The sequence below is a fragment of the Sinohyriopsis cumingii genome, chromosome 2, assembly GCF_028554795.1.
Source record: "Sinohyriopsis cumingii isolate HCF-2022 chromosome 2, ASM2855479v2, whole genome shotgun sequence".
Taxonomy (NCBI): domain Eukaryota; kingdom Metazoa; phylum Mollusca; class Bivalvia; order Unionida; family Unionidae; genus Sinohyriopsis; species Sinohyriopsis cumingii.
Genome location: NC_142962.1, coordinates 71,736,852 through 71,762,805, shown reverse-complemented (window position 1 = coordinate 71,762,805; position 25,954 = coordinate 71,736,852). Strand labels below are relative to the sequence as shown.

Genomic DNA, 25,954 nt, shown 5'->3' with positions numbered 1-25,954 from the left:
TGATAAATCATAAATGATCCCTAACTAGATAAAGCTTGGAAGAAACATCCTACTGTTCTCTTTCACATGCAACAAATCATTGTTTGCTTTCATGTGCAACAAGTTACTGTTCTATTTCATGTGCAACACGTCATACTGTTCTATTTCATGTGCAACAAATCATACTATTCTATTTCATGGGCAGCAAGTCTTACTATTCTCTTGACAAGTACCTGGTAGAAATTTTAAAAAATTTGACATCTCTACCTACAACATGGCCAATGATAAATGTGTCAATAAACTGTTCAACATCACAGGACACAAGGAACTTAACCATTGCTAATAAGACCTATGAAAAAATGACAAAGTTGATGAAAAAACCCATAGAAAATACATCCAAACGATTACAATCAACTATTTACTGTTTGTGATGAACCAGTCAACAATCTTTAAATTTCAACAAATTCCCACTACTAAGCATCCCATATGCATAAATCTGCAAATAGCTAGCATCTTGGGCTTAAAAACAAAAAACATTGAATTTTATCCAAGAAAGTGCATGTACTATTAATACGGCCAGTAAAATGTTTACAAGAATTTTAGGTAAAAAAAATTCTAAATTTATTACCAATGTAAAAAGTTAATTATGAAAGAAAAACAAAATTGGAAAATTCAGAAATCCAGTATCTACTGCAAAGGTTCCGAACCTTATTTGACCCTAAATTGGTCACTAACAGAACCTCCTGACCCTTTGGCTTATATGACTTCTTCATGACCCTCGCGCTTACATGATTTCTTCACAGGACTATATGTAATCATACTGAGGACCCCCCTGATCCTGATTTTGGTCATGATCTGAGGCTTGGAACTGCTGATCTTGGGTAATAACTAACCTGAATCTCTTCTTCATCTGGCATAGACACTGTCCATTCTTTGCTGCTGTCCCAGGAACCAAAGTGCATACACATCAATTTGCTAAAATGAAAAACCAGAACAAACATACAGACAATTCCAGCAAGTGTAACAATACAACAGTACTCTAAAAAATCTTCAAGATCCATATAGGGATTGGACCACTAATTCATGTCCCACTGAACTAACTGTTAACATTTTAAAATAAAAAAAAAACAATTTCTGCATTAGGCTGGCATACAAACCACACATGCTCCACTCATTCAAGTTAGAGAAATTGCTTTCTGCCTTGAAATACAAGTATTTTTGTGGAAATTTACTGCATCTCATTCTGATAAACAAGGTACTCCCTGGTGTGTACTGAATAACACAAACTTGCAACAAGAGTACATATGCTATTTGGTCAGTAGGAAATTAAGTACAGGATATAAAACTACAAGTAAATATTTTGTTGTTACTTATAGGACACATAATGAAATGTATGAACTGCATTTTGGGAAAGAAAAAAAAACATTAAGTCCACTTACTAGTCAATGGGATCATCTCAAAATACTGAATACCCCACTTTTTATTCCTTTTAGACTGGTTCTGTGACTAAAATATTTAGTACCCCCCTTTTATTTCTCCCACCAAGAGAATGGTTCTGTGACTAAAATATTTAGCTGTCCAATACCTTTAAGCGTAAGAGAAGCCTTCTTTTGGTTTTCAAACACAATTAAAGAAAAAGACAAGGGCCCCTCAAAATCACAGATACTCTATTGTATGAAAAGAACTTCTAGATATTCTAGATAAGGCCATTTGTTCTTTTTTCACAGCTTAATACTGAAATCATCTCTAATCTGTTTGAAAAGTAAGAAAATTTGCAAATTAGCCACTATGGCAGCCATATTGGATGTAAGAGTGGCATCCATTTCATTTAAGACCAGATAATCGTATGAAATCCTGTCCAGTGAAACAATAGAAGGTTTTCAAGATGGTAACTACAGCAGTCATATTGGAGGTCAGATTGGAACCATTTTGATTTAGAACCAACTAATGTATTTTCTGTCAGTACTTTTTTGACATGGAAGTCTGGGCTTTGTCGTACACTTCGAATTGACTTGTATATGGATGAAGTCATTGAAATTGCAATAAGTACTTGTTAATGAGAAGTAATTGGCAAAATCAAGAACAGGTCACAAAGCTGCACCAATTCTTGTTGATTTATCATGTCAATAAATTGCAATAAACTAATATGACTGATGTTATATTAAAATTTTCATTAATTTTTTTGTATGTATTTGTATGCACTTGTATTTTCTGATTTCTCCAACATAAAAGAAAACAATTAAAAAGCTCTTAATTTAAAGATCATGTAGCATGCTTAGTCAACACCCTTTATATACAGTACTCCATGGGCTAAGTATCCTGGCGAGAAGCATCTTCCTGGATATAATTATTATGGTCCTGGAACCCGATTTGATATTTTACTTGATGAGAAAAATCAACCAAAACCTAGAAAATATCCAATAAATGGGGTTGATCAAGCATGCTACGTTCATCATGTCGCGTATAGAAATCCAGATCTATAACAACAACATATTGCAGACGTGAAATTGATTCACACTCTAAGATCTATAAAATTACCTCTCTCATGTTTGTCATTTGAAATATGAACAGACTTTGCTTTATTCATTCTTTTTAAATAAACTATACCTAATTCTTCCTGATCACAGTTTTGCCATAGATCTATTAAAATTTGATTTCCAGTATCCAATTCAGTACACTCAGGTGATTTTGGCATATCTTTTCATTGATATAATTTAGTGTTTCCAAATCTTACAACATTCGTGTACTGCTTTTGAGACAGTGGTCTCATTGGCAGACCCCTTCTCTCAGTGCCACAGTGGTTCTTTAGTGCAAATTTTAGTGATTTATTTTTTGCTGCTTAACCATTGAAACCCTTTCACATACCACCACTGGTAAGAATACCAGATTGGGCAACAAAGGGATGCAATCCATATTAACCTGAATGTTCTATGAATACAGTGATTAGGCACAAAATTATCACATGTTCAAAATACTATCATATTTACAAAAGAATCCATGTCAGTTTACTGTTTAAATCTGATATTTGTTTTGGGTAATAGGCAATACCAGAGTCACGTTTTGTTCTCAGTCTTTAATCCACATCAATTACCTGGGGATTGGGAAGCACAAGAAATGAAGCCTTCTCTCTTTTTATCTGTGTAAATTTGCCATAGCATAGCAAAGATACATAAAAGAAATTTTTAAAAAGTATTTTTTAAAACTATTTTATGTTATTTTCCTTTTTTTGAGTCTTTATTATTATTTTTCTTCACATTTCTCTCTTCTCTTTTGCCTAATTTCCCAAGTGGTAATCCCATTAATTTGATCTCATCTGTCGAATCTTGTCTTCAAAACAGGTGTCAACTGGAACAACCTGGCCAAAGCTCTAGGCATTTTTAAACTGCATGTAATTAACACTGAACTGACATGTGGTTCCTGTAACAATGGAATCTGTACTTGAAACAAGAATACATTGTTTATTCAGAGGTGTCAATTTATAACGGAATATAGTATCATAGTGCCCTTGTACATGTTGAAGTAGGGTTCATCACCATTTTTCAGCACAAGACAGGCTATACATGGCAACCAGTATAACTGGTGGAGTAAGAACCCTAGAAAACCCTGGAAGAATCAATGACCCACAAGAAGCTATTGGCAAGCATTCTCATGTACTCAAGTTAGCTGAGCCTAAGACTCAAACACACGCAGACAGAGGTGAGATAGCAGTGATCCGGAATGGTGAGGGCTTTAGACCACTCAAGGCCCCACGCTTGTACATAAGAACAATCAGCCGGTAAGGTAACTAAACAATAAAGAGACCAATAATCTTAAAACCTACCCCCCTCCACAAAATGATTTGGGGAAAAGAGTATCTTAACACTGGTGACTGCATTTTCCCAATTAATCTGAAATAGCAGTGATACCATTAATATTCATGAAACATGAAGTAACTAACGAAAAAGACTAAGCCATGGTGTTGATATGGCTTCATCTTATACAGCTGTCCCCCTCTTAAACAGCCAACCCTTCTGCACTGGGAAAGAGGCCTTTTAAGACGGGTGGCCTTTCCTGAGAGGGACTATATTTGTGAAATGTGTATGTATATGTGTATATAGTAGAAAAGCTACAAATAACTTAAAGCAGTTAATATCTTCATTTAAAAGTAGCATTAATTATTAAAATGTTCTTGTCTTAAAAAACAGTTATTTCAAGGTAACATAAATTAATAGTTTCTCTCAAAAGCATCTGTAAAACTACTCTTATACATATAGATTGAAATATGCTAAAATCCTTGCTACTGGGCCAACTGAACCAATCAGCAATAGTTCCAATAATATTGCAACCAGCAGTACCAGACCATTTCGGCAACTGCCGATATCATGACTAGTGCTTAATGGGAAATCAGTTATTTTATTAAAGATTTAAAATAATTGTGAATTGGGGAATTTGTGATTTTTCTGCATGCGGCGTGAATCCATGAATCACTGAAAGTCGTGAAATTCATGCCAAAATCATGAGGGTTGGCAGCTATGGTACTGCAATTTAATTCTGCAGAGAAACTTTCGTAAATGAAAAACCTTGTTATAAAGGAAGTCATATATGTACTGTCACATTATTTTTCAGTCTTTGTCTTGTTCAAGGTTATTCTTTCTGTGTGTGTGTGTGTGTGTTAATCCACAAAATCTATTTTAGCCTATCTGACAGTGTTATGATCTTAACAATTATGTTGGTTGTAATTGTAAATTTAAACAAAAAATCCACTGTGTAAAGCCCAAAACTCAATCAAAACATTGCTGAACCCATTTCTATTTGACCATGTTATGATCTTGACAATTACGTCCAGTTGTAATCATCATGAAAAAAAATCCAAAGCTATATCAAAGTATTGCTGACCCCATTTCCTGCAAACGTTGGTGTTAATGATATAATAATAACCTTAGTGGTACATACACTTTAGCCAACCCTTCCTTCAGTACTGAAAACCTGACACCTGGAAACAGTCATCAGGAAAGATAATCTGTATCATCTATTAGTGGACATGTGAATTCCTGACATGCTATCTAATACATATATCTAATATTTATACCTTTATGTACATCAGGCCTTTCATGCGGCTCCAAACCAAGTTCATGAGTTTTCCATGTTATTGCATTCTCAATCATTATCTGTATGTATCCTTATATTTCCTTAAATTGGGGGCCTTCATTACAGTCACAGCACTCTGCTTACTTCATTTGGGACATTGCCAAGTTTCATGCATTCACAACTTTGCTTTTCGAACCCCCAGAAACACCCACAAGTCTATCTTCCTGAGGTATTCCCATGGAACAAATTCAGAGCTAGGCTGGTACAGTGTACTGTGACAGGATTTGTGCCTGTTATGCAAAAGATTATTTTATATGTACAATAAAGTGTCTATTGAATCTATGTATTATGTTTTATTTAAAAATATAATTTAACTGATTAAATATAGTTTAAATAATACACAGTGCATCCTTCTCTGTCCCCTTGTTGGGCCACTCTTTATCTACTATGGTTCCTCTGCATGCAGCCAGTTAACAAGCTAGTAACTAAATTTAGATATGTGGTCATGTTGAACCAATCAGATGGCTGAGTTGGAGCATGTGATCAAACATTGTGTCAGTTCGTTGGGCATTCATACTGCAAATGAAATGCCTGTAGAGATGTGTGCTTTTCAGTGTAGATGCTGCATTTAACTTGAAATAATTTGCAGAAAGAATAACCCACCATGTCATTTATTTGGGACATTTCTTGCATAGCATCCCGTTTCAGTTCTGTTATGGGATTGTTGTGTTATTGCCAACTTTCATGCAGTCACAACTTTGCTTTTAAACCCTTAATTTGTGTCAGTACTTAAATGTACTCAACTATTAAGCCCATATACTTCATACCCACTTCCTACGATGCATGTATGGAATATCGGCTGATGTTTGTTATCATGCCATCCTCAGGATCAGACTTGTCGAGTTTTGGTTATCAGTGTCCCTATATACCTCGTATCAGCCCCTTACGGCTCCACATACAGGTGTCGGACACACTTCACAACCCTAGAAACTCCAAGTTTCTCTTCCTGAGGTATTCCTACATCAAAAAATTCAGATCTAGGCTGGTGCAGTGTGCTGTGACAGGATTTACACCCATTACACCAAATATTATATGTACAATAAGGTGTCTTTTGAACCTATGTATTGTGTTATTTAAACTGACTTATATTCCACAAAGTCTTACAGGCTGGAAAATACAGTAGATATCAGAAGTCTTCTGGTGAGGAGTAGTGACAAGATTTTCAAGAGAGCAGACATGACAGACAAACTGGATATCATATTGACACCATTTTCATTTAGGTTCAACTAGATATGACAATAAATATTCTGCTGAAAACCTGATGTCATTATGACTGTCATCTAGAAGGTATAGTGGTAACAATCTTCTCAAGATGGTAACTGGAATGAATGTTAGTGTGTAAAGTTTCTTGGCATTTCTCCGTGTAGTTTAGGAAGAATTTCAATATTCGCCGCAATGACAGACAACAGGCCATTCGTAAGCTCTTCTGGTCTATACTTATCTATTAAAACATGTGAAAACTTCTGTTTAATCGGGCTAAAAACAGGTTTTCATTAATGTTAAAAATCATAAGTAAAAAGAATCACACTTTCAAATTTAGATAAGATAGGTTGTCTATAATTAACCATGGTAGGAAATTCATTAAGCTTCAACCTGAGATACTTTAAATCATGGTCATCAAATTTGTGTGGTTTAGTTAAAAAAAATGTACCTATGTGGGTTGCTAGTTCTGTGACAAAGTCCTTAGGGAAAAAAGGATAAAATAATGAGCAGTGATGCATATATCTCTATAAAATGGTTGTTGTTTTTATAGGGCTTAACGACATTTTTCAGCACAAGATAGGTTATACATGGTGGCCAGTATAAATGGTAGAGGAAGAACCAGGGAAAACCCCGGGAAGAACCACCGACCCACAAGAAGCTACTGGCAAGCTTTCTCACGTACCCACATTGGCTGAGCCTGAAACTTGAAGCCACGCAGAGATGAGATGGCAGTGATCCGTAATGGTGAGCACTTTAGACCACTTGGACACTTGGGGCCCCCTATAAAAAGGTTATGCCATCATTCATTTTTGTGCATTTTGAGCAAACAGGTTAAAAATGATGCTGACATCATTTCTGCTGAAAAAAGCCATAATAAACATTAGTTTTCCACCAAATTATCTTTCTTTTTTCTTTAGGTCGGACACCACTACAGTAAAAACTGCTATGAGCAACCACCTGTCATTTCCAGCAACAATCGCAATGCACGGATTGATTTTATTATATAAACGCTGTTATGAGTGACCACCTGCTGAACGCAACCAGCAACCGCGATGTCTTTACAAAATGCATTTTGACACTGCTATGAACGAATGCATCGCAAAAACATAGGTAAAACTCCACCAACCTTTATTTAATCCCTGTAAGAATGGTCACTCATACCATTCTAAATAATAATAAAAAAATTAAAAACAATAGGATGTCTACAGATGTCTGAATTTTTTAGTTATGCCTGTAGTGTTTCATAGTTTCTGTTGTAAACCAGACTAACATCTAGGTAGATCATTTTCTAGTCTGGTTCCCTGCTTCGTATGCTCCCTGCATTGTTCTCCACTATTCATATAGGGGTGAGCAATGCAAAGAGCATACAAAACAGGGAACCAGACTAATTATTCCCACACTTAGCCTGCTTCTCGACTTTATCGTAGGACCAGGCATCCTTATCAACGACTGTATCACAAGAACAGATAGACACCAGTGACCTATATGTAATCAACTGTTACAACAGCCGCTTGATTAGTAACAAATGTTGTGATAAAAAACAAACATAAAAAGAAATTTAAAAAAAAAAAGGATTGCTGCTACCAGTGATAAATGCTACAGTCCATAAACCAGGCTAACGTACATGTCACGAATTGCCATTGTAGTGCCAAAGTTGACGTAGTGGTAGCGTACATTGTCTTTAGAGTTAATCCGTATTGCCAGGGGGTGAATAAGGTCATTGTCTATTAAACCAGCAGGAGAATCGTTTGAGGGATTTGATTGATAGTGTTCAAGACTTGTGATGTTTGTTGTTTTTTCTTTGATGTTAAGTGATTACATCCCAATCACAAAGCTGTCGTCTATTCAAGTTGGTGCAACTGGATTACACACTCTGCTTTGAAGCCAACTTTTGTCTCTGAGAAAACGGTTTTGTTTCTGGATGAGAAACTAGTTTCTTTTTCCCCATTAATTTTTAGATACGCAATCCAGATATATAGATTTTTCATATTTTCCCACAGCCCAGTCAAAACCGTCTTTAAGTTCGATATTACGACTAAGCACTAATAAGTTGAACACTTAGAACCTTCATAACAATGGATGAACCTCCACCTAAAAAGAGACAAATTTTAAGGCTGGAGAAAATAATTATCGTAACTGAAAGTGAAAAAAAGCAGACCACTCACAAAAAAGCAGTTTAAATTTTGGTAAAACAAATTTTGGTTGTTATAAAGGAAAAGGAGTAATTCAGAAATGATTTCATATGCTAAAATATGTGATCTTCAAATGTAAATGTGATTTCATGTTTAATGATAGAAGTATACCTTTATTGCTATATAATTTTGTTTTTAGATGAATGCATGCAATATTTTAGCAAGAACTATTAATAAAGAATAGAATATATGTACAGTGATTGTGGTTATTTTTTTCTTGAAATTGTTCTGAAACTGGACCTTGGAAACTTGTCTTTTTGTACAAACCTGCTATGAGAGACCACCTGTCTTGAGAGATTGGTGTCTGTTGGCAGAAGGGGCAGTCTCTCATACCAGGTTTTACTCTATTCTTCTAATATAATTTAACTGGTTCCTTGTTATGTACAACCATACTTTTACATTAACTCAGTCTATCACAATGATCCATAAGTACTCTTGTCCATACTTGTATCCATGAAGAAAACTCTAAAACTTTTGATACTCTGAAATGTCAGCAATAACTTCAAATGCAGAAAATTTTCACAATAAAATTCATAATAATTTCACAAAATCTGGAATGGTTGGCATCTCTATTGTTACTACAGCATCAGAGTCATTACAATTGTACAAAGCTATACGTTCATGACATTTGCATGTGAACTAAACCAAAATCAGTTTTCAGTGTTCTATAGCTTTCTTATACATTCTTTCATATATTTTGCTTAACATCTTAATATTCATGTGTTGTTGTGACTTTAAAATTGTGGTTCAGCAAACCCTCAAGAACTCAAACAACTGGTAGACAATGAATAATAATTAATTCACAGTAGCTTTATTTATTAAAAGAAAGTACAAATAACGAAAGTGTTTTGAGTACCTAACCAGGCAAACATGATGAATGCAAGCAGTTTAGAATTTTTTTTGTGTGCTAGGTTATAATTCATTTGGTTTTACAAAATGTTGAATCACTCTTTTCATGAAGCACCAATTTTAAAGGATTTTTAGTTCAAACCAGTAACTTAAAGAGAGTGAACATCGATCGTTCTGTGGAAAATACAGGTCTCCTTCCCAATCCACAAACTTCAATATGAATAAAAAATTTATTTTTTGTTTGAGTGTATAACCCAAAAAAATAATGCTAAAGAAAAATTTTAAAAATTCAAACTACCAGTCACATTGGTCAAGCTAAAAACATCCACATCAAAACATCCAAGAGTTAAAAATACCATTACATCTCACCTCGGATTGTCCCCATCACACTCTGAAGCCAGAAGAACTGCTTCCATTGACAAATCCGCCATGCTGTAGTTCATAATGTTACTGATGTGCATGGCATGATGGACTGTTGTGTCATGGAACTCTATGTTGATAGAATTCTCCTCGTCCGAGTTATACTGCTGAATGATTCCCACAGAATTCCACACCTAGTGGGGAAAACGGATCTTAAAATGCACATGAAGTTTCATTTAAGTAATGCAACCCAAGCAATTGATTTACTTAACAAAATAACCTGCAGTATCATGCAGTGTAAAAAAATGACAGGATAAATGGAAGAGCTTACGAAGGAGGTTACAGAATCCATTAATAAGTTGTATTCTGTACCCTCCATAGTAATTATTATATATGATATTGCAAGTTTCAACCACCACCCAACTTAGTTGTGTTTACCCTCATGCCAAGGCAATTTAAGTGATATGGTGTGTTGTGCATACTGATTGTTTGGAACAGTAACTAAAATTCTGATTTAGCCATGACTGATTTTTTTCTTATCTCCTTGAATTATATCACTAAAAAAAATGGAAATCCAATTAAAAATATTCAACAGCTTCAAGTTCAATTTTATTCGTGGAATCATTTTTCAAGATCTTGGAAATCAAGTCCATACACAGAACAAAAATTAAAAGAATGAAAACTACATTCAGTGCTGTGGTATCACATCGATCAACTGCCATCCCCCAGTTTGAATGCCTTTTTCTGACAATTATCTAGAACACTGTTTCTGCACTTTCCAAGTATTCACAAATGCTTTTCACCATAAATCAGAGGGAAAGGCTATACAATTTACAAAGTATCCTTCAAAAGCCTACCTACCTCTCAATGAGTTGGATCATGAACTCTTTCTTTCAATATTATATATACCGTATAATTTAGGACAAATTAAAAGCCTGGAAGAGAGGGGTCGGCTTATCTGCGGGCCAGTGTGTAAAAGTTACAGTTTTTAAGTCTTTTTGTTGACTACCGGAAAGGCTGTAAATATTGGGACACAAAAAATAATTATTTGCTGTGTCTTAAGACATATGCATGAAAAAAAAATCATTTTCAGTGACCCGACACTTATTGAACTGTTATCAAGTACTATGATTGATTTTGCTATTATTTTGCATGAGCATATTTTCTGATTTCTCCAGCACAAAATTAAATAAAGGTAAATATAGACTTTAAAATTCGCGGGCTGTTTGAGTTTACCCGGGAGACCAGGCTGAACTCTAATGTACAGTACTTACACAGTGCAAAGCATGCACAGCGTCACTTAAATCCATCCCAAACATATTAGATGCAGGTTTTGTTTTAATTATTGTTTCGACCAAATTGCATTCTTCCAGATAACATTTCAGCAAGTCCTTAATAGCTGCTCCATTTAAGCTGAATCACACACTCACGAGTTACTCATTTTCAATGATATAAGCTATCCTACAAACTGAGGTAATATTTATGAAAAGGTACACAGGTTTAATTGTAAAAGGTACATAACCAGCATAACTTACATGTTCACGATGAGTGGTAATAAAAAAGAGCTGAAATTCTCATTATAGATCAACTAAGATCATCACCGATCTCTGTTAGTTTTGTGTTTTGGCTAAACAACATCACACTTTCCACACAATTTAAAGCTTGATGTTTCGGCATCTCCTTTGTTGACAGTGGATTTGTCTTTCGTTTTCCAACAGCAATACAGGCCAGTTAATCATTAAAAGCCCCAAATATGCTTGTGTTAAGAGTGAATTTTGACCAGCAACTATATCAGTATATTCATGTGTAATTGCCTAAAATCGGAAGGTTTCTCGTGGCAGTTTTAAAGCCTTGTTTTCACTAAATATTGATCCATCTTCTGAGTCTAATATGGGCGAAATTTGCAAAGGACGCGCAGTTTCTCCCTGTGATGCACCTTATTTTCCCCCAGGACGTGCCCTATTTTCATATTCTGGTCAGCTGTGGCCATACTGCACAACAGCTAAAGGTTAGTCTTAAATAAACAAGCAAAAAAGACAGCGTGACTAATTAAAAGTTAATAGTTATTGATGCAACAATTTTGTGAAAACAACTGGCCATCCATCATGATTCAAAGAAACCATGTTCTACACTACCGTGTGTTACGCAAGCACCAACAATTGATTGGGAAATAAAGGATTGCCAATTTTGTTGAAATAAAGGTACCTAAATAGACTGCCTTAAGGTACCATACATGTGGTAACTATTTTCCCCTCGTATATCCGACCTTATTCCTTTATTGTCAACTCATAATGCATTTAGTACTGTCTACTATAAAACATGTATTTTGAATTAATTTTTTGAGGACACATATGCTGCGTGGTATGTATTGTCATTCCTTCTTTTAATTTAATGATGGTAATTAATCTTCGTATATACGGTATAAAAATGACAGGTGCTCACTCATGTAAATTTCTTTGGTGGGAATGGAGCTACAGCATTCACAGTGATCATTCTTTGGATTGAAATTAATTGCCAACAATTTTATTGTTGTGGTTTATATTTTGTTCTGGTTTATTTTCAGACTTTTGTATTGTTGTAGATGAAAAATAATCATAAACTTACATGAATAATGTTTAAACATAACATGCTATTTGGTGAAGAAGCGAATTCTTTCTGGTAAAGTAATTATTTTGGTCACGATAATATTCACAGTAGTCATACATGTGAGACCTTGATGCTGATATTTATGTTTTGGGTGACAGGGTCATAGCACTAAAACATAAATGACATGTGATATGTCTTACATGAAGGACTATATTCACAGGTGATACAACAGAACATGCCTTCCATGGATTGCATACGATATATCTATTTATGTAAGACTTTTCTATTTTAGGAGAAATTAAATTCAAAGACATAATGTAATAATCGGGAGTTCTCTGCAAAAATTGGGAGATATTATGAAATGGGGAGGTAGGCGTGGAGTGACCCCAAAAATCAAGAGGTTTTATTCTTCTCTCCTGGCATGAAAGTTTACAGTTATGGTGTAAGGCCGCTTACATCAAAGCAAACTACAACTCAGCTTTAAAGGTATTAGGATAATTTTCGAAAGATTATTTCTGAAACTTCATTATTGTATTTTGGAGATATCATTAAAATTTAGATCAATGGTGCCAATGATTTGACTCTAAGGGATGTACTTCATTCAGCACATGCTCAAACCTATGATGTACATACGGTGGCGCCATTATGTAAATACGTTCAGTGGCCTAATTGCGAGCATTGAATCAAATCGTATTGTTATTTGTTGTGTTGTCATACTGGGATCAAATTTTAATGAGTTAGGTATTTACAATTTCAAGGCAAAACAAAAACGTAATTACTGGTGCACTGATATAAAATGTCCAATGTAATGATGCATAAACAAACAATAATTGAGTCAAAAAGGAGAGGTAGTGTTACAGCAACTCGTGATTGCTCAATTCTTGTCATCATTTGATCATGTTATACATAAATCTAAATTAGGCAGAACCAAAAAGAAAACAGAAAATTAAATAAATTACTTTTCAAACAAGCTTATACCGTTTCTTTTTAATCATACATGCCATGCCCGAGATAAGTATACGTGTACTTTTTGTTAATATAAGTTTGCCTAAATAAATGCATTTAGAACTTACCGTGTGCATCTTGTGATGTCTCGGAGCTGTGGGTCAGCTTATATGTGGGTCATGCACTTTTTATTGTTTATACCTGTTCAGTGGGGGGGGGAATGGCGGCTTATACGCAAACAGGCTTAGATGCGAGTATATATGGTAAGAAACAAAATAAATGCAGCAAATATAAGAATTTAAAACTATGCACAAGGCACAACTGAAAACTGAAATTATAATCATCATCAACTATTTTCTAGACCTAAATGTTAATGTGAAAATTTATTTAGCCAGATGGGTGTTTGACAGATAAAGCTTGGAAGCTGATGGATACATGCACTGATCAAGACACAAATGACTTGTAATTCTTCCTTAATAACAAATAAAATCACCATGCAAGAAATCAAAGGTTAATGTATGTATTGGGTTTAATGGCACAGAAGCACAATCTTGGCTAAAGGTTTAAAATGCTGAGGTCAAAAACTGAAGACTTGTTTAGGATAATATTAACTCTTCCAAACAAAACATAATCAAGCAGTCCCTTGAAATAAAAGATAAAAGGTATGATGTTAAAATAGATAAAAGGTTACAGTTTTAGATGCCAACAGCAGTTCCATAATCATAATGTAACCAAAGAGTGTGAAGCTTTTCCTCAGTTGAATGCTGGTTGATTGCAGGCAAACTCACTATGGCATCGTGCTAGTATCATTTTTTAGATCTATGGTATGACTCAGCTGGGGTTTGAACCCGCAACCTCTCACATCCAAGGTGGATGCTCTAACCACTTAAACCAGGGGTCAGCAAACTTTGGCCCGCAGGCCAAATCCGGACAGCTGCCTCTTTTTGTACGACCCATGAGCTAAGAATGGATTTTACACTTTCAAATTCTTTTAAAGTATGCACTATAATGGAACGACTGAATGCAGAGTTTTGCGACGTTGTTGTGACTGAGGAGGTGCAAGAGAGGCTGTACGGGGCACTACTGTAGCTTCACATTCACACGCTGATTGGCAGCGGCCTCTAACGTGACACCACACAGATATAATTCGGCAGCATTTCCAGTGAAACATGTTCGCTGTTCTGTGACATTTTGTTCTCAATTTATTACCTGTGCATATCCATCATGCCACTTTCAAAACCAGAAAAGAAGAGACAAGTGGACTTCGAATGTCGTGTTTTAAAGGCAGAATGGAGTGTGAATTACTTTGTTAGAGAATTAGATGACAAAGCATTGTGTTTATTGTGCAATGACACTATAGCTGTACTAAAAGAGTACAATATTCGGCATCATTACGAGTCAAGGCCCTCAAAACAATATTCTCAACTCACAGGAAAGTAACGATCAGAAAAATTGGAAACTTTAAAATGGAATATTTAATCACAAAGCAATTTCTTCACGAAAATGAAAAATCAAAATGAGGCTGTAACTATAGTAAGATTAGAAGTAGCTTATTTGTTAGCTAAGGAAGGAAAGCCGTTCACTTATTGTGAGTTAATTAAATCATGTTTGATTGGAGCAGCCAAAGAAATGTGTCCAGGGAATGTGGATTTATTTAAATCTATCAGCCTTTCGACTAGAACAGTTGCTCAAACAGCTGAGGAAATTGGGACCAACATCATTAGCCAAATAAATAACAAGACAAACAATTTCAAGTGGTTTTCCTTGGCTCCAGATGAGTCAACGACGTTACTGATATTGCTCAGTTGCTGCTGTTTATTTGAAGAGTCAGTGCTGAGTTGGAAGTGAAGAATTAGCTTCTATGAATTGTCTGCATGGAACAACTACTGGCAAAAATATTTTCAAGGAAGTTGAGAAAACGTTAACAAAGTACAACGTGAAGAGGAATCAGCTAAATTGTGTCACAACTGATGGTGTTAAAAATATGTGTGGAAAAGGGAAAGGCTTAGTTGGAAATATTTACAAGGCTTTTGAAAATGCAAGGTGTTCAAAGCCTATGGTTATTCATTGTATTATTCACCAGCAGGTACTTTGTGGAAAATATCCAGTGTATCCCCTTGGGGTTGCAAGAATGAGAGTCAAAAATCTCCTTTGTGTCAAAACTGGGGGTCAGACTGAGTAAAAAACAAACTTTGGTATCAAAGTTGGGAGTCAAATTATACATTTTGGGGTCTCTGAAGCAGAGATGAGGGTAAAGGGAAACACTGATATCTAAATATATCATGTGTTCTTGAACCAGTTATGTCAACGGTGAACTTCATTCGCTCTCGTGGACTTAACCATCGTCAGATCCGTGATTATTTGGGCCAGTAGTGGAAGCTGAATATACTGACTTGCCTACCATACAGTAGTTTGATGGCGAGTGGTAAAGTTTTACTGAGATTTTTTTAACTCAAGACGAGAGATTTAAATTTTTTTAAACAAGAAAACTGCCCTCAACCACTATTATCAAAGGCTGAATGGCTTTGGGAATTAGCTTTTGTTGCAGATATCGTAGGATTTCTTAATGCATTCAATTTAAAACTACAAGGCAAAACAGTGCTCATATGTGAAACTTGTACTGTGGTAAAGTCATTTCAACGACAACTGATGTTGATTGAGTCACAAGTCACGTCAAACTGCTTTGTGCATTTCCCATGCTGTCAAAAATTAAAAGCAGTGAAATCTCCATTCCCAAACAAATTTGCAGCGGATATATTTTCTGAGCTCAAACTACAGTTCCAGCAGCATTTTTCAGATCTTTATGCATGCGCAGTAAGCATTTACATATTTCAAAATCCATTAGAATGTACAATTGAGGAGCTTCCACCTAACTTTCAATTGGAAGTGATTAATCTGCAGCGTGATGACACGCTAAAAGGCAAATTTCAAGAGAAGAGTCTAACAGAATTCTATAAATGTCTTCCAAGCGATGAATAGGGTCAATTAAGATCATATGCTCAGGGATTTATATATGTATTTGGCAGCACCTACCTGTGTCAAAAGACATTTTCAAAGCTAAAATACCTAAAATCTCAACACAGGTCAGCATTAACAGAGGAACATTTACAATCAATTTCGATGATAGGGAGTACTAACTTTGAACCCCAATTTGGAGAAATGCTATCTCAAAAAAAAAAAACAATTTCATTCTTCTCATTAGTAGAGCTGTATTTCAAACAATTGTGTATTATTACGTTACATTTTGTTAAATAATTTGTGAAAACAATTTTTTCTTGTTATTTTTACAAGTCAACTGACAAAAACATCCTTGAGTTTGACCCTTGGCCTGCAAAACCTAAAATATTTATAATGTGGCCCTTTACAAAAAAACGTTTGCCGACCCCTGACTTAGAACACCGGAGTGGTCCTCAATATTATAAAAGGTTCCAAAAAAGAAACTACAAAATTCTAATGTCTGATTGGTCAGTTACATGACATAAGCCAAACAGACATAAGTGTTGTCTTGTGTCTTGAGTTTCAATGTTAAGAATGTTTAATCATACTCAGGCCAGATCAAGAGTCACTATGACTATCACTATGCCACACTGCCCTTAACCAATGGGATAGAGTAACCCTTTTATCTCTTACTGTATTTTAACAAAATCCAAACAATATGCAAGGGCTAACCATGAACCTGCTGGTCAGGTGCTCTGGGGTAGAGCCAGGCTGGAAGGCTCTCTGAAGTGGTGTTTGTGGGAACCCATCAGCTTTTATTTCAGGCTTGGGTAAGACTAGTCTTTCTGATACACTGCTAGCTGCATCATCATCGACTTCAGAATCAGGCTTCTTCTGGCCAGCTAGACTATCTGGAGATTAAGAATAAGAAAAAAATTAAAATGCTTTCCCTCTCCATCACCCTAGTAGCTCATACTACTGATGTAGTAAGGCTCTTCTGACCTCTGTTATCTAAACCTTAGTACAGTGGTTCCCAATCTGTGGGCCGGGACCCTTTGGGGGGGGGGGGGGGGCTGCAGGGTTAATCCAAGGGATACATATTTTCTTAATTAATGGAGCCACAAAGGGCAACTATTAGTATGTGGGAGTCCACAATTTTTTAAAAGTTAAGTAGGTGTCTCAGGGTTCCTGCCACAAAGTAAATAAAGGCCAATCTCTAGAGTTTGTCCAAAATTAGCTTCCATTTTACACGGCTGAGGATTAATGATTACAGTTTCTGCTGAGTAATCCCTACTCATTTCAGATTTTCAAAAACATCTATTCAGTATCTTAAATAGCTGTTTATCCATTCACTTCTCTTTGTCAGTACTAAAACAAATGCAGACCAGGTGAGAACAACATACACTTCACCTCTGGATCAGAGAGAAAGGTCAAGATTAGTCAACAGACCTTTAAACTGGGTCAACCCTTCTGATATGTGCTTCCTGGTATCGGAACAGATATCATCTAAGGCTCATTTGCTTACATGATCATTTCAGTTCCATTAAAACAATGAAAAAATGTGACTGAGAAACATACAATTGTCAAATTTATTAACTTAATTCAGAACTTGAAAATGAGTGTATTAAAAGTAGATGGAATAAGGATTGCTCTTCTACATTTGTGCCAATTTCTTGGGGTGGGTAGGGATCGCAGATGCAATTGAAAGTTTTGCTGTTAGGTTATCTATGGAAAGCTTTTCTAAAAGGAACAGAGTCCAGACCTTTTCCAAACCAACTATAAAGTTGTCCAGGCCAAACACTGTCACAAGTTCACTGACCTAATGAGGTGTGTGTGTGTGTGTGTGCGTGATTTGGATTTTTAACATAGCTTTAACAATTTTTCAGTCATACCACTACGATGTCTGCAGTGTGTAGCATGATGTCCCGCCCAGTCACATTATCCTGACACCAGGCCGACCAGTCCTAACACTAACCTTGTAATGGTGAACGCCAAGCAAGGCAGCTGTTAGTAGCATTTATGTAAGTCTTTGGTATGACTTGGCCGGGGATCGAACCCGCAACCTCCCACATCCAAGGCGGACACTCTAACCACTAGACCACCATAGCAGTCACCTAATGAGGTTAAAATACTTCAAAACTGTCGTAAACTAAAACTTTTGCCAAATGCAAAAAAGCAGTGATGTTACCAGTTTCCATAATAATGAAAATTGACTTTTTGAAGACATATTAGTCATTTTTAAATTATTCCTGACATTTTCAACACCTGGAAAAGCAATTTGCCAGATTTGAGACCCTTTCCAGATTTCCAGACCTATGCAGAAACCCTGGAGTCCTCATACTCAAAAATGTTGGGAACCACTGCTCTAGTACATCATCGCTGACCCTTAGTTCACAAACATGCTAAACAGATCCCACCTTACTTCTCCTATTACAGATTGAAATCGAATTAAAATCAACTGAAAAAAATATACTGTTTATAGCAATTCTGATGTATGTCATTGTGACATCTTCAGTATACCATGAGGACAGATGCATGCTGTCTTGCAACACTGTCAGTACTGTGTTCCATCACTGCAAGTAAAGATTCCCCGCTTCTCCTCCAGTGTATTTGGCAAAATCTTCCCATTCTGCACTAACACAATTAAGAAAAAAAATCAAAGCAAACTGAATCTAAATTGTGTGATGCAATTATCAATATGTAGTTTTCTCCATGTTGCAATTTACAAGCAAATTAACATTGCTGTGGCAGAGACATTATCCTACCCAAGGGAGGTAACTCATTGTGAGGACCATGTCCCTCTAATTCACTTTTTTAAAAAAAATCACTTAATATTTGGGTGCAAGTAATACCTTCTATGGCAATTAACAGTATAAAGTAAAAATATTAAATTCTAAAATAAATGCAAAAGAGATACATGAAAAATTTAAAATATATATGAAAACCGATTTACTCAATTTCTTACAACAAAATAAATTAAATATTGTAACTTTGTATAAAGACATTACTTTTAACAACTGAGTGCATACTTACAATCTTTTCATTACAGATACTCATGGATCATAAAACTAGAGGCTCATATTTCTGCTAAAAAGGATGATACAATTTCAAATGTTTAAATAAAAAACTGAGGAGAAAACTTAGAGATAGGCCTGTTAAATTGTTTCTGAAATTACCATTATCATCATCATTTGTTTTGGGACTTCTAGACAGAGTTGTATTTTCTTCATTATCACTTTTATCACTATCTTCAGTGGCTGGGGCATTACTGGCTTCAATTAGAAAATCATCATCTTCATCTTCAAACACTCCCTGTGGAACTTTGGACTCTTTTTTCTGATTAAAAAAAGTTTTAAACAATTCATACAATCAAACTCCACAATAACGGTTCCAGTACCAAGACCAACCCACTATTATCAATTGCAAAATCTAATAAACCTGATGTACTGTCATAATTGGTTTTCTTCCCTATAAATATGACCATCAAAGCCATTAACCACATAGTCTCACCAACACCTAGTGCATATTTGACATGAATAAAGTGCTACTTCATAACAGCACTGAGTTCACTAGTTTATGCTTCCATTACAATTCCAACCAATATTGATCCAGCTCAAATACATACATGCATGACTGTCCATTTCAATTCATGAATATATACACATCTTTAGTTTCTGGTTGCTGAATTCAATCCTTTAATAATAAGACAATACAAAAATGACTTTTTTTTATTTTTAAATTTCATGCTTCTAGTCTTGTTCACACAATTCACTTTAACAATTCTCATTCTTTTCAAAAATTGTATGCATTCAATACTTAAGATAGACATAAATTAGCAAAAACACAGCCGGAATTTTGCTTAAGGCAAGAACTGATCCATTATACCTCTTAATATGTAAAGAAACATACCAATTTGCATACAAAAATATAGCAGCAGATGTAAAAAGCAAGTTTCTCTAAAATTGTTCCAATGAAAGAAATATTGTATGATTACAGAGGATTTATCCCTGAATAAAAGAATTTGCATTATTGACTTAAGTTTCTTCACAGGGAACCTATTTCATGCATCATCTGGAACTAAACTGCTTTGTTTTCAAGGCTCTGATAATTTGAGCTCCAGGAACCACATTTAAAGCCTAGGCTGAAATGGTACAAACAAACAATGCCTTGTGCATTTTTTTGGTACCCAACATCCTGGATCTATCATTTACACACAAAAAAAGATGATGTGTATGTCTCTGTATACATTTACTCGCATACCAACATTAATTTCAACACATGAGAGAGCAAACAGGTTTAATCTGTACTACAATAATTAACTTAAGTAATTAAGCTATTCATTGCTAACATCTGGTGTAAATGTGGAGATCTTAATGAAAATGCAGACTTTTTTCCCCCACAATTACAAGTTAACACAAATAATACTACTATTATGATCTCAAGCAATTAGGTTCTAATGTTTCCTCAAAGTCCACTATCAAGCATAAAGTTCTCAACAATTCGGGATTAGGTACCTGAACAAATCCAACGATTATACACCTTTTTTTCTAAACAATATCTGCCATATATAAATATATATATAAACAGTACTGTTGAAAGTGAATTTCACCTCAAAAGAAAAAAAAATCAAAATGTCAGATGCAATTGTTACAGATTTGCTTCCATTTATCAGGAAGGCAGAATCATGACATATTTTTTCCCAAAGAAAACAGGATTATACCAATGTTTGTGCTAACCGTAAGAACAGATAAGTTCCAACTGAAAGATTGAACTATTTACAACATTTACAAGGAGGAACTCAAATCCCGACTCTTCGACTGGTATTCAACACAGGTGATTGATCAGTTAAATGAACTCGTGAACAGTAGAGAAGTTCATTCACATCAGGTCGACCTGAAAATATCTACTTTTAAGGAAATTCATGCACAGTGGCATATCTGCACACATAACAAAGTAGCACTTCAGAGAGACCAGATTCAAATGAAGCAGGACTAAACTGCTGATTGTTTATTTAGAAGTTAGTTGTGCAAACATATATGGGAATATTGTGCTTTAGAAAATAAACATCACAGTGAGTGAATTGGCTTTTATTATTATACTGTACATCAGGTAGAGTCATTACAATGAGTTTACATGTTCATGAAATTTTGCATTCAAATATACATTATAATCAGTCAGTTTCAGTGTTCCTCATCATGCATATACTTATCCTAAGGTATATTTCACATTCACAATACAGACAGCTATGGTATTAAGACAAAGAAAGGAACAGGTGATGCTTCTGATTGCATATGACAGGGTGTGTACGTGAATTTAGGATTGGTTGACACTGACTTAAATTCATGATTTGGCTCACCCACAAAAATGGGAAGCACACAAATTTAAATCTAAGACCATAAATGCTTCTTTGCACTACTTCAAGTTTGGCTTTAGAAAGCTCACGAGGGACCTCTCAACTCTTGTTGATCAAATACCTGTGAATTCTTCCCAGTTGAAATATCCTCCAGTAAGCCAAGCTGACCCTGTTAATAAAGATTATAATGAATCATTCACAATATAATAATTTCTTGGTTTACAAATGGAAAAAATACAAGCTGTATCAAAGTTTTGGATGTCATTGTTTGCTGTCTTCTTTACTAAGTGAACATGAAAGAACCAGGGGGAAATATCTGGCCATCAGAACATTGACAAAAGTTTACCTGTACATGGTCTAATGAATGAATGGTTTTTATTTGCCTGTTTAGATTTTCACTTTCACAGCCCAAGTATGTTACAGGTAATACAGGATTTCATCTTTCTTATAGGTTATTTGCACCTGGATAAGTTTACCTGTGTGAAAATTAACTTAATGCATATCCCAAATCTAGGTTTCAAGAATTTATCACAGGTCAGTCTTTAGTACTACATATTCAGGATGGTTTAATTATATACACTCCATATTGATGAGACAAAGAAATCTAGCAGGAACACTGCAAATATTGCACATGCATCATGTTTTTATACAACATATCACATGACTTTCTCTTCAACAGTTATATAGAAATTATCAGGCATTTTAATTTTTCTTGACAAGTGAAAACAAGGCTCAACTAATCAGGACCAACTTTAGAAAGCTGTGTCATTTAAAAAAAATGCCTAGCAAACTCCAAAGAACGAAAAACAAGCTTAAGTTATTAACTTTAAAAAAAAAGGTTTCCCACACAAATCCTGAACATTATTAGTGAATAAACTTGCATCAACTTGCTATTTGATATTTTGTCTCACCATGCCCTATCATATGCCTTTTGCACTCTATGACACATTTTTTTTAAATATTCTTGATTAAATATAGTAATAAAATTATTTCAGTAATGAATCTAACTCTAAGCATACTCATAACCATGTCTGAAAACAATGGAAATATCAGGCATTTAAAAGTGTTGATTGCAAACTGAAATTAAGGGACAATCAAAATTTCGGTGCAGCATCTGTTACAAAGATAGATTGCAAGCTTGCCAAGTCCAAAGTCATGTCTGAATGAAGAAATAAACAAAAGAAAGAACATCTATATAAGTAAACTCAAAATCATTAAAAAATCTTTCCTTTAAATATGTTACACTCTGAAGTCTGTGATACAGAACTTGTGATGTTAGTAAAGTACCCCTAACCTACAATCTTTACTGTATCACTCTGCACAAGAAATGTGTTAGCAAATGTAAAAATCTCTTCCATTTCATTTTAAAACAGTCATTAATTTGACAAATTACACAATTATAGGTTACTGCATTTGTGTGGGAAAATATGAACAAGTTTTTCGAATGGAAATACTGCACGACCTTGGGAGTGCAGTATATCCATCTGACAAAATAAGTTTATATTTTCCCATACAAATGCAGTGACCTTTTTATTATATGCTCATTTTTTTCTTCTTTCAGCCTAATGCTTAATTATATTAACAAAATACACTACAAGAAACAAAGTAACTGAATTTATGCCGTATTCCAAACTAAATACACAAGTACAGATTCATCATTACACAACATGATTGCTACATTCATAACTCTGCCAAGATAAATTTGAACTTAGTCGTGTGCTCGACATAACTTTTGAAAGAAAATGGCGTGTCTAGTTAAAACTGAAATTTGTAGCATACTGTCAATGAATGCACATTGCAACAACTTTTCCATTTGATCTGGAATGAATAGATTTTGGTTTTTCGATTCTATGAAATTTCGTGATTATGGACTGGATTTATATGTGACAATTCCACATGAAATACATTGGATTTAAGAAGCGAGGGAGAAGTGTGCTGACATCTGCAAATGTGTTTCTGTCACTGAATGTTTGAAATCATAATGTGGGAAAAATATGAAGTCTTTCAACTGCAATTATCAAAATGACTATATAATTATTACTTATTTCATTTTGAGTGCAGTAAGGAGGATGTAATTGCACTTATATTCAAAATTACAGTACAATTTCGAAATGTGTAATCAAGACTGAGAACCTATGACATGGCTCATGAAATTCGGAATTGCAGAACTAAGAAAGTACATTTTAAGGAAATTCAGGATGTAAAACTGTAAGTATATTTTTTTGCCATTCTTATCACCAGCTAAAGACAGTATATTCCTTGTCACTTGTATGTTATTTGTAAGGACCCTTTCTTGCGTCTGTTGTATAGCTAGCCTAAATCCGAAACATTGTATCAAAAAAGTTAAAGTGAAATGTGCCAAAGTAGCTGGTATGTGGCAGTGCATGAAACATCTGCTTTATTTCATTCAGAAACAAATTTAAACAACCACAACGTAAAGCGCCTACTACCTGAGTGTACATGATTTGTTTACAAATCAAAAGTGCTGGCGTCTACGTCCATTGTTTGTTTACAATAGAAAGTAGTTTCTTTATGCACGTGAATGCAATATGTATATTTTCATGCGAGTTCAGTATCAGGTAATATTGCACAATTCTGACAATGTAAAGTTAATGGAGAAAAAATTGAGCATATAATAATTTGAAATATTATGTGTACAAGCAAATTTTTAAAAGATGCAGTCCAAGAATTATTGTCAAATTCTGGAGCTTCATTTTATCAATATAGTAATGCAGCCATTAATTGTACTGACACAGAATGGAGATAAAAATTCATGTAAATTGACAGATTTTTCCTTAAAAACATCAATAATAAATAGAAAATATATTTTTTCTTTTTAGTAGATATAGGGAAATCTGTAATTCATGAAGTGGAAACATTTTGCAATGTCATCAGTGATAAAGCTACTCACTGCAATATCTTTCCCACTTGAATAGTGAAATATTTCCTTTCAATAGTGAAATATTTTCTTATATCTACTATAAAAATGTAGATACCCTCTTTATATTATACACAAAATTCTGGATAAGTGACTTTAAGATTCAACTTTCCCAGCAAAATTTTCCACTTGTCAAAAGCTGGTTGGCGATGGATATTTTCATCCCTACACAAGCTCACCTTTATCACCAAGTAAGCTCAGATTTAATTAATTCATTACATATGCATTTAAACATGCCTACTGCATTTCATTAGCATTGGTCAAGTGCTTTCTATTAAAATATAACCAGGTCATCTACATATCGACTGATTTCATTTTGTCTTGGTCAAGTAGATTTGACCAAATAATGTTAACAAAGATTTTGTTTAAAAAAATAGGCTATATGTTTTAAAAGTTATCAAACAGAACGAAGCTAAATTATTCACTTAAACTGCACAAAATCTAATCAGGTTATCAAAATATGTAAGCAGACATCCCTGTCAAATTTCATCTGCCTCCATCAAGTCAATTTTATGTACGCTTCCTTGATGGACAGGACCAAATTTAATAATGATGTATGCTACTGGTACACACAACAATGATGTATCCTACTGGTACACAACAATTATGTATCCTACTGGTGCACACAGCACTGACGTATGCCAATGGTATACATAATAATGATGTATGCTATTGGTACACAATAATGATGTATGCTAATGGTACACCTTTAATAATGTCAAAACAAGAACTGTGTGTATGGAAAAACAAAGATGTCACACCAGCACCTGAAAATTCACCTAAATGCAAAACCTAACAAAGGACAGGAGGATGAACATAAAATATGAATGAAAGTAACAGTATATAACCCGACTACTATCATGATGGGGCTTGCAGCATGAAACCTACCGGAGGTAAACACTTCTAAGTCAGATCCAATTGCAACATCATACAGACCTAGATCTGCTGCTGTATAATGTGCCAACAGATTTTGGACTATGCAAATGTGAGGATTAACCATTACAACAGAGACCCTGATATGCCAGCCTATAAAGTACCAGCAAATCAGGGTCTATGTTGGTCCTGACTACTAAGTGAACATATATTTCTCGACTGTGGAAACCACGTCTAAAGACTTACATTTTACAAGAACTTATTCCCTATCTTTTCCCAATTATGTTCACTCAGCCCTTGCAAAGTATCCAGTTTACCTCTAGCCCTCCCCTGGAGGATGTATAAAATTTTTTCCACTGTTGTAAAGATCTACAAACCATCACCAGGTTTTAGGTCTTTGTCATGCATGGTATAAAAGTAAAATGTCATTATGCATGCATCCCAAACATCCAGTATCACTCAATTCCAGCATTTTTTTCCAAAGTGTGGAAATAAATGGCCAATGTAATTAATATTCAGTAATAAACCCATTTAAAACAAACTTAACTAATTGATATGTTTCACAAGACTCTTAAAATATGGTGACAAAGTTTCCTGATTTCTTTGATATGA

The 25,954-nt window shown here is 34.8% G+C and overlaps 1 protein-coding gene across 1 annotated transcript in view; it reads right to left on the bottom strand.

Annotated features, from left to right (window-relative positions):
* The window catches only part of LOC149805146 (WD repeat and HMG-box DNA-binding protein 1-like), a 116,053-nt gene that overhangs the window by 54,507 nt on the left and 35,592 nt on the right, over nt 1-25,954 (bottom strand). The window contains exons 10-14 of the mRNA XM_089947826.1: nt 21,653-21,700; nt 19,355-19,514; nt 16,911-17,089; nt 9,720-9,904; nt 873-954 (exon numbers count right to left, since the gene is read on the bottom strand). Of these exons, the coding sequence (XP_089803952.1) occupies nt 873-954; nt 9,720-9,904; nt 16,911-17,089; nt 19,355-19,514; nt 21,653-21,700 (654 nt within the window). The remainder of the gene's footprint in view (nt 1-872; nt 955-9,719; nt 9,905-16,910; nt 17,090-19,354; nt 19,515-21,652; nt 21,701-25,954) is intronic.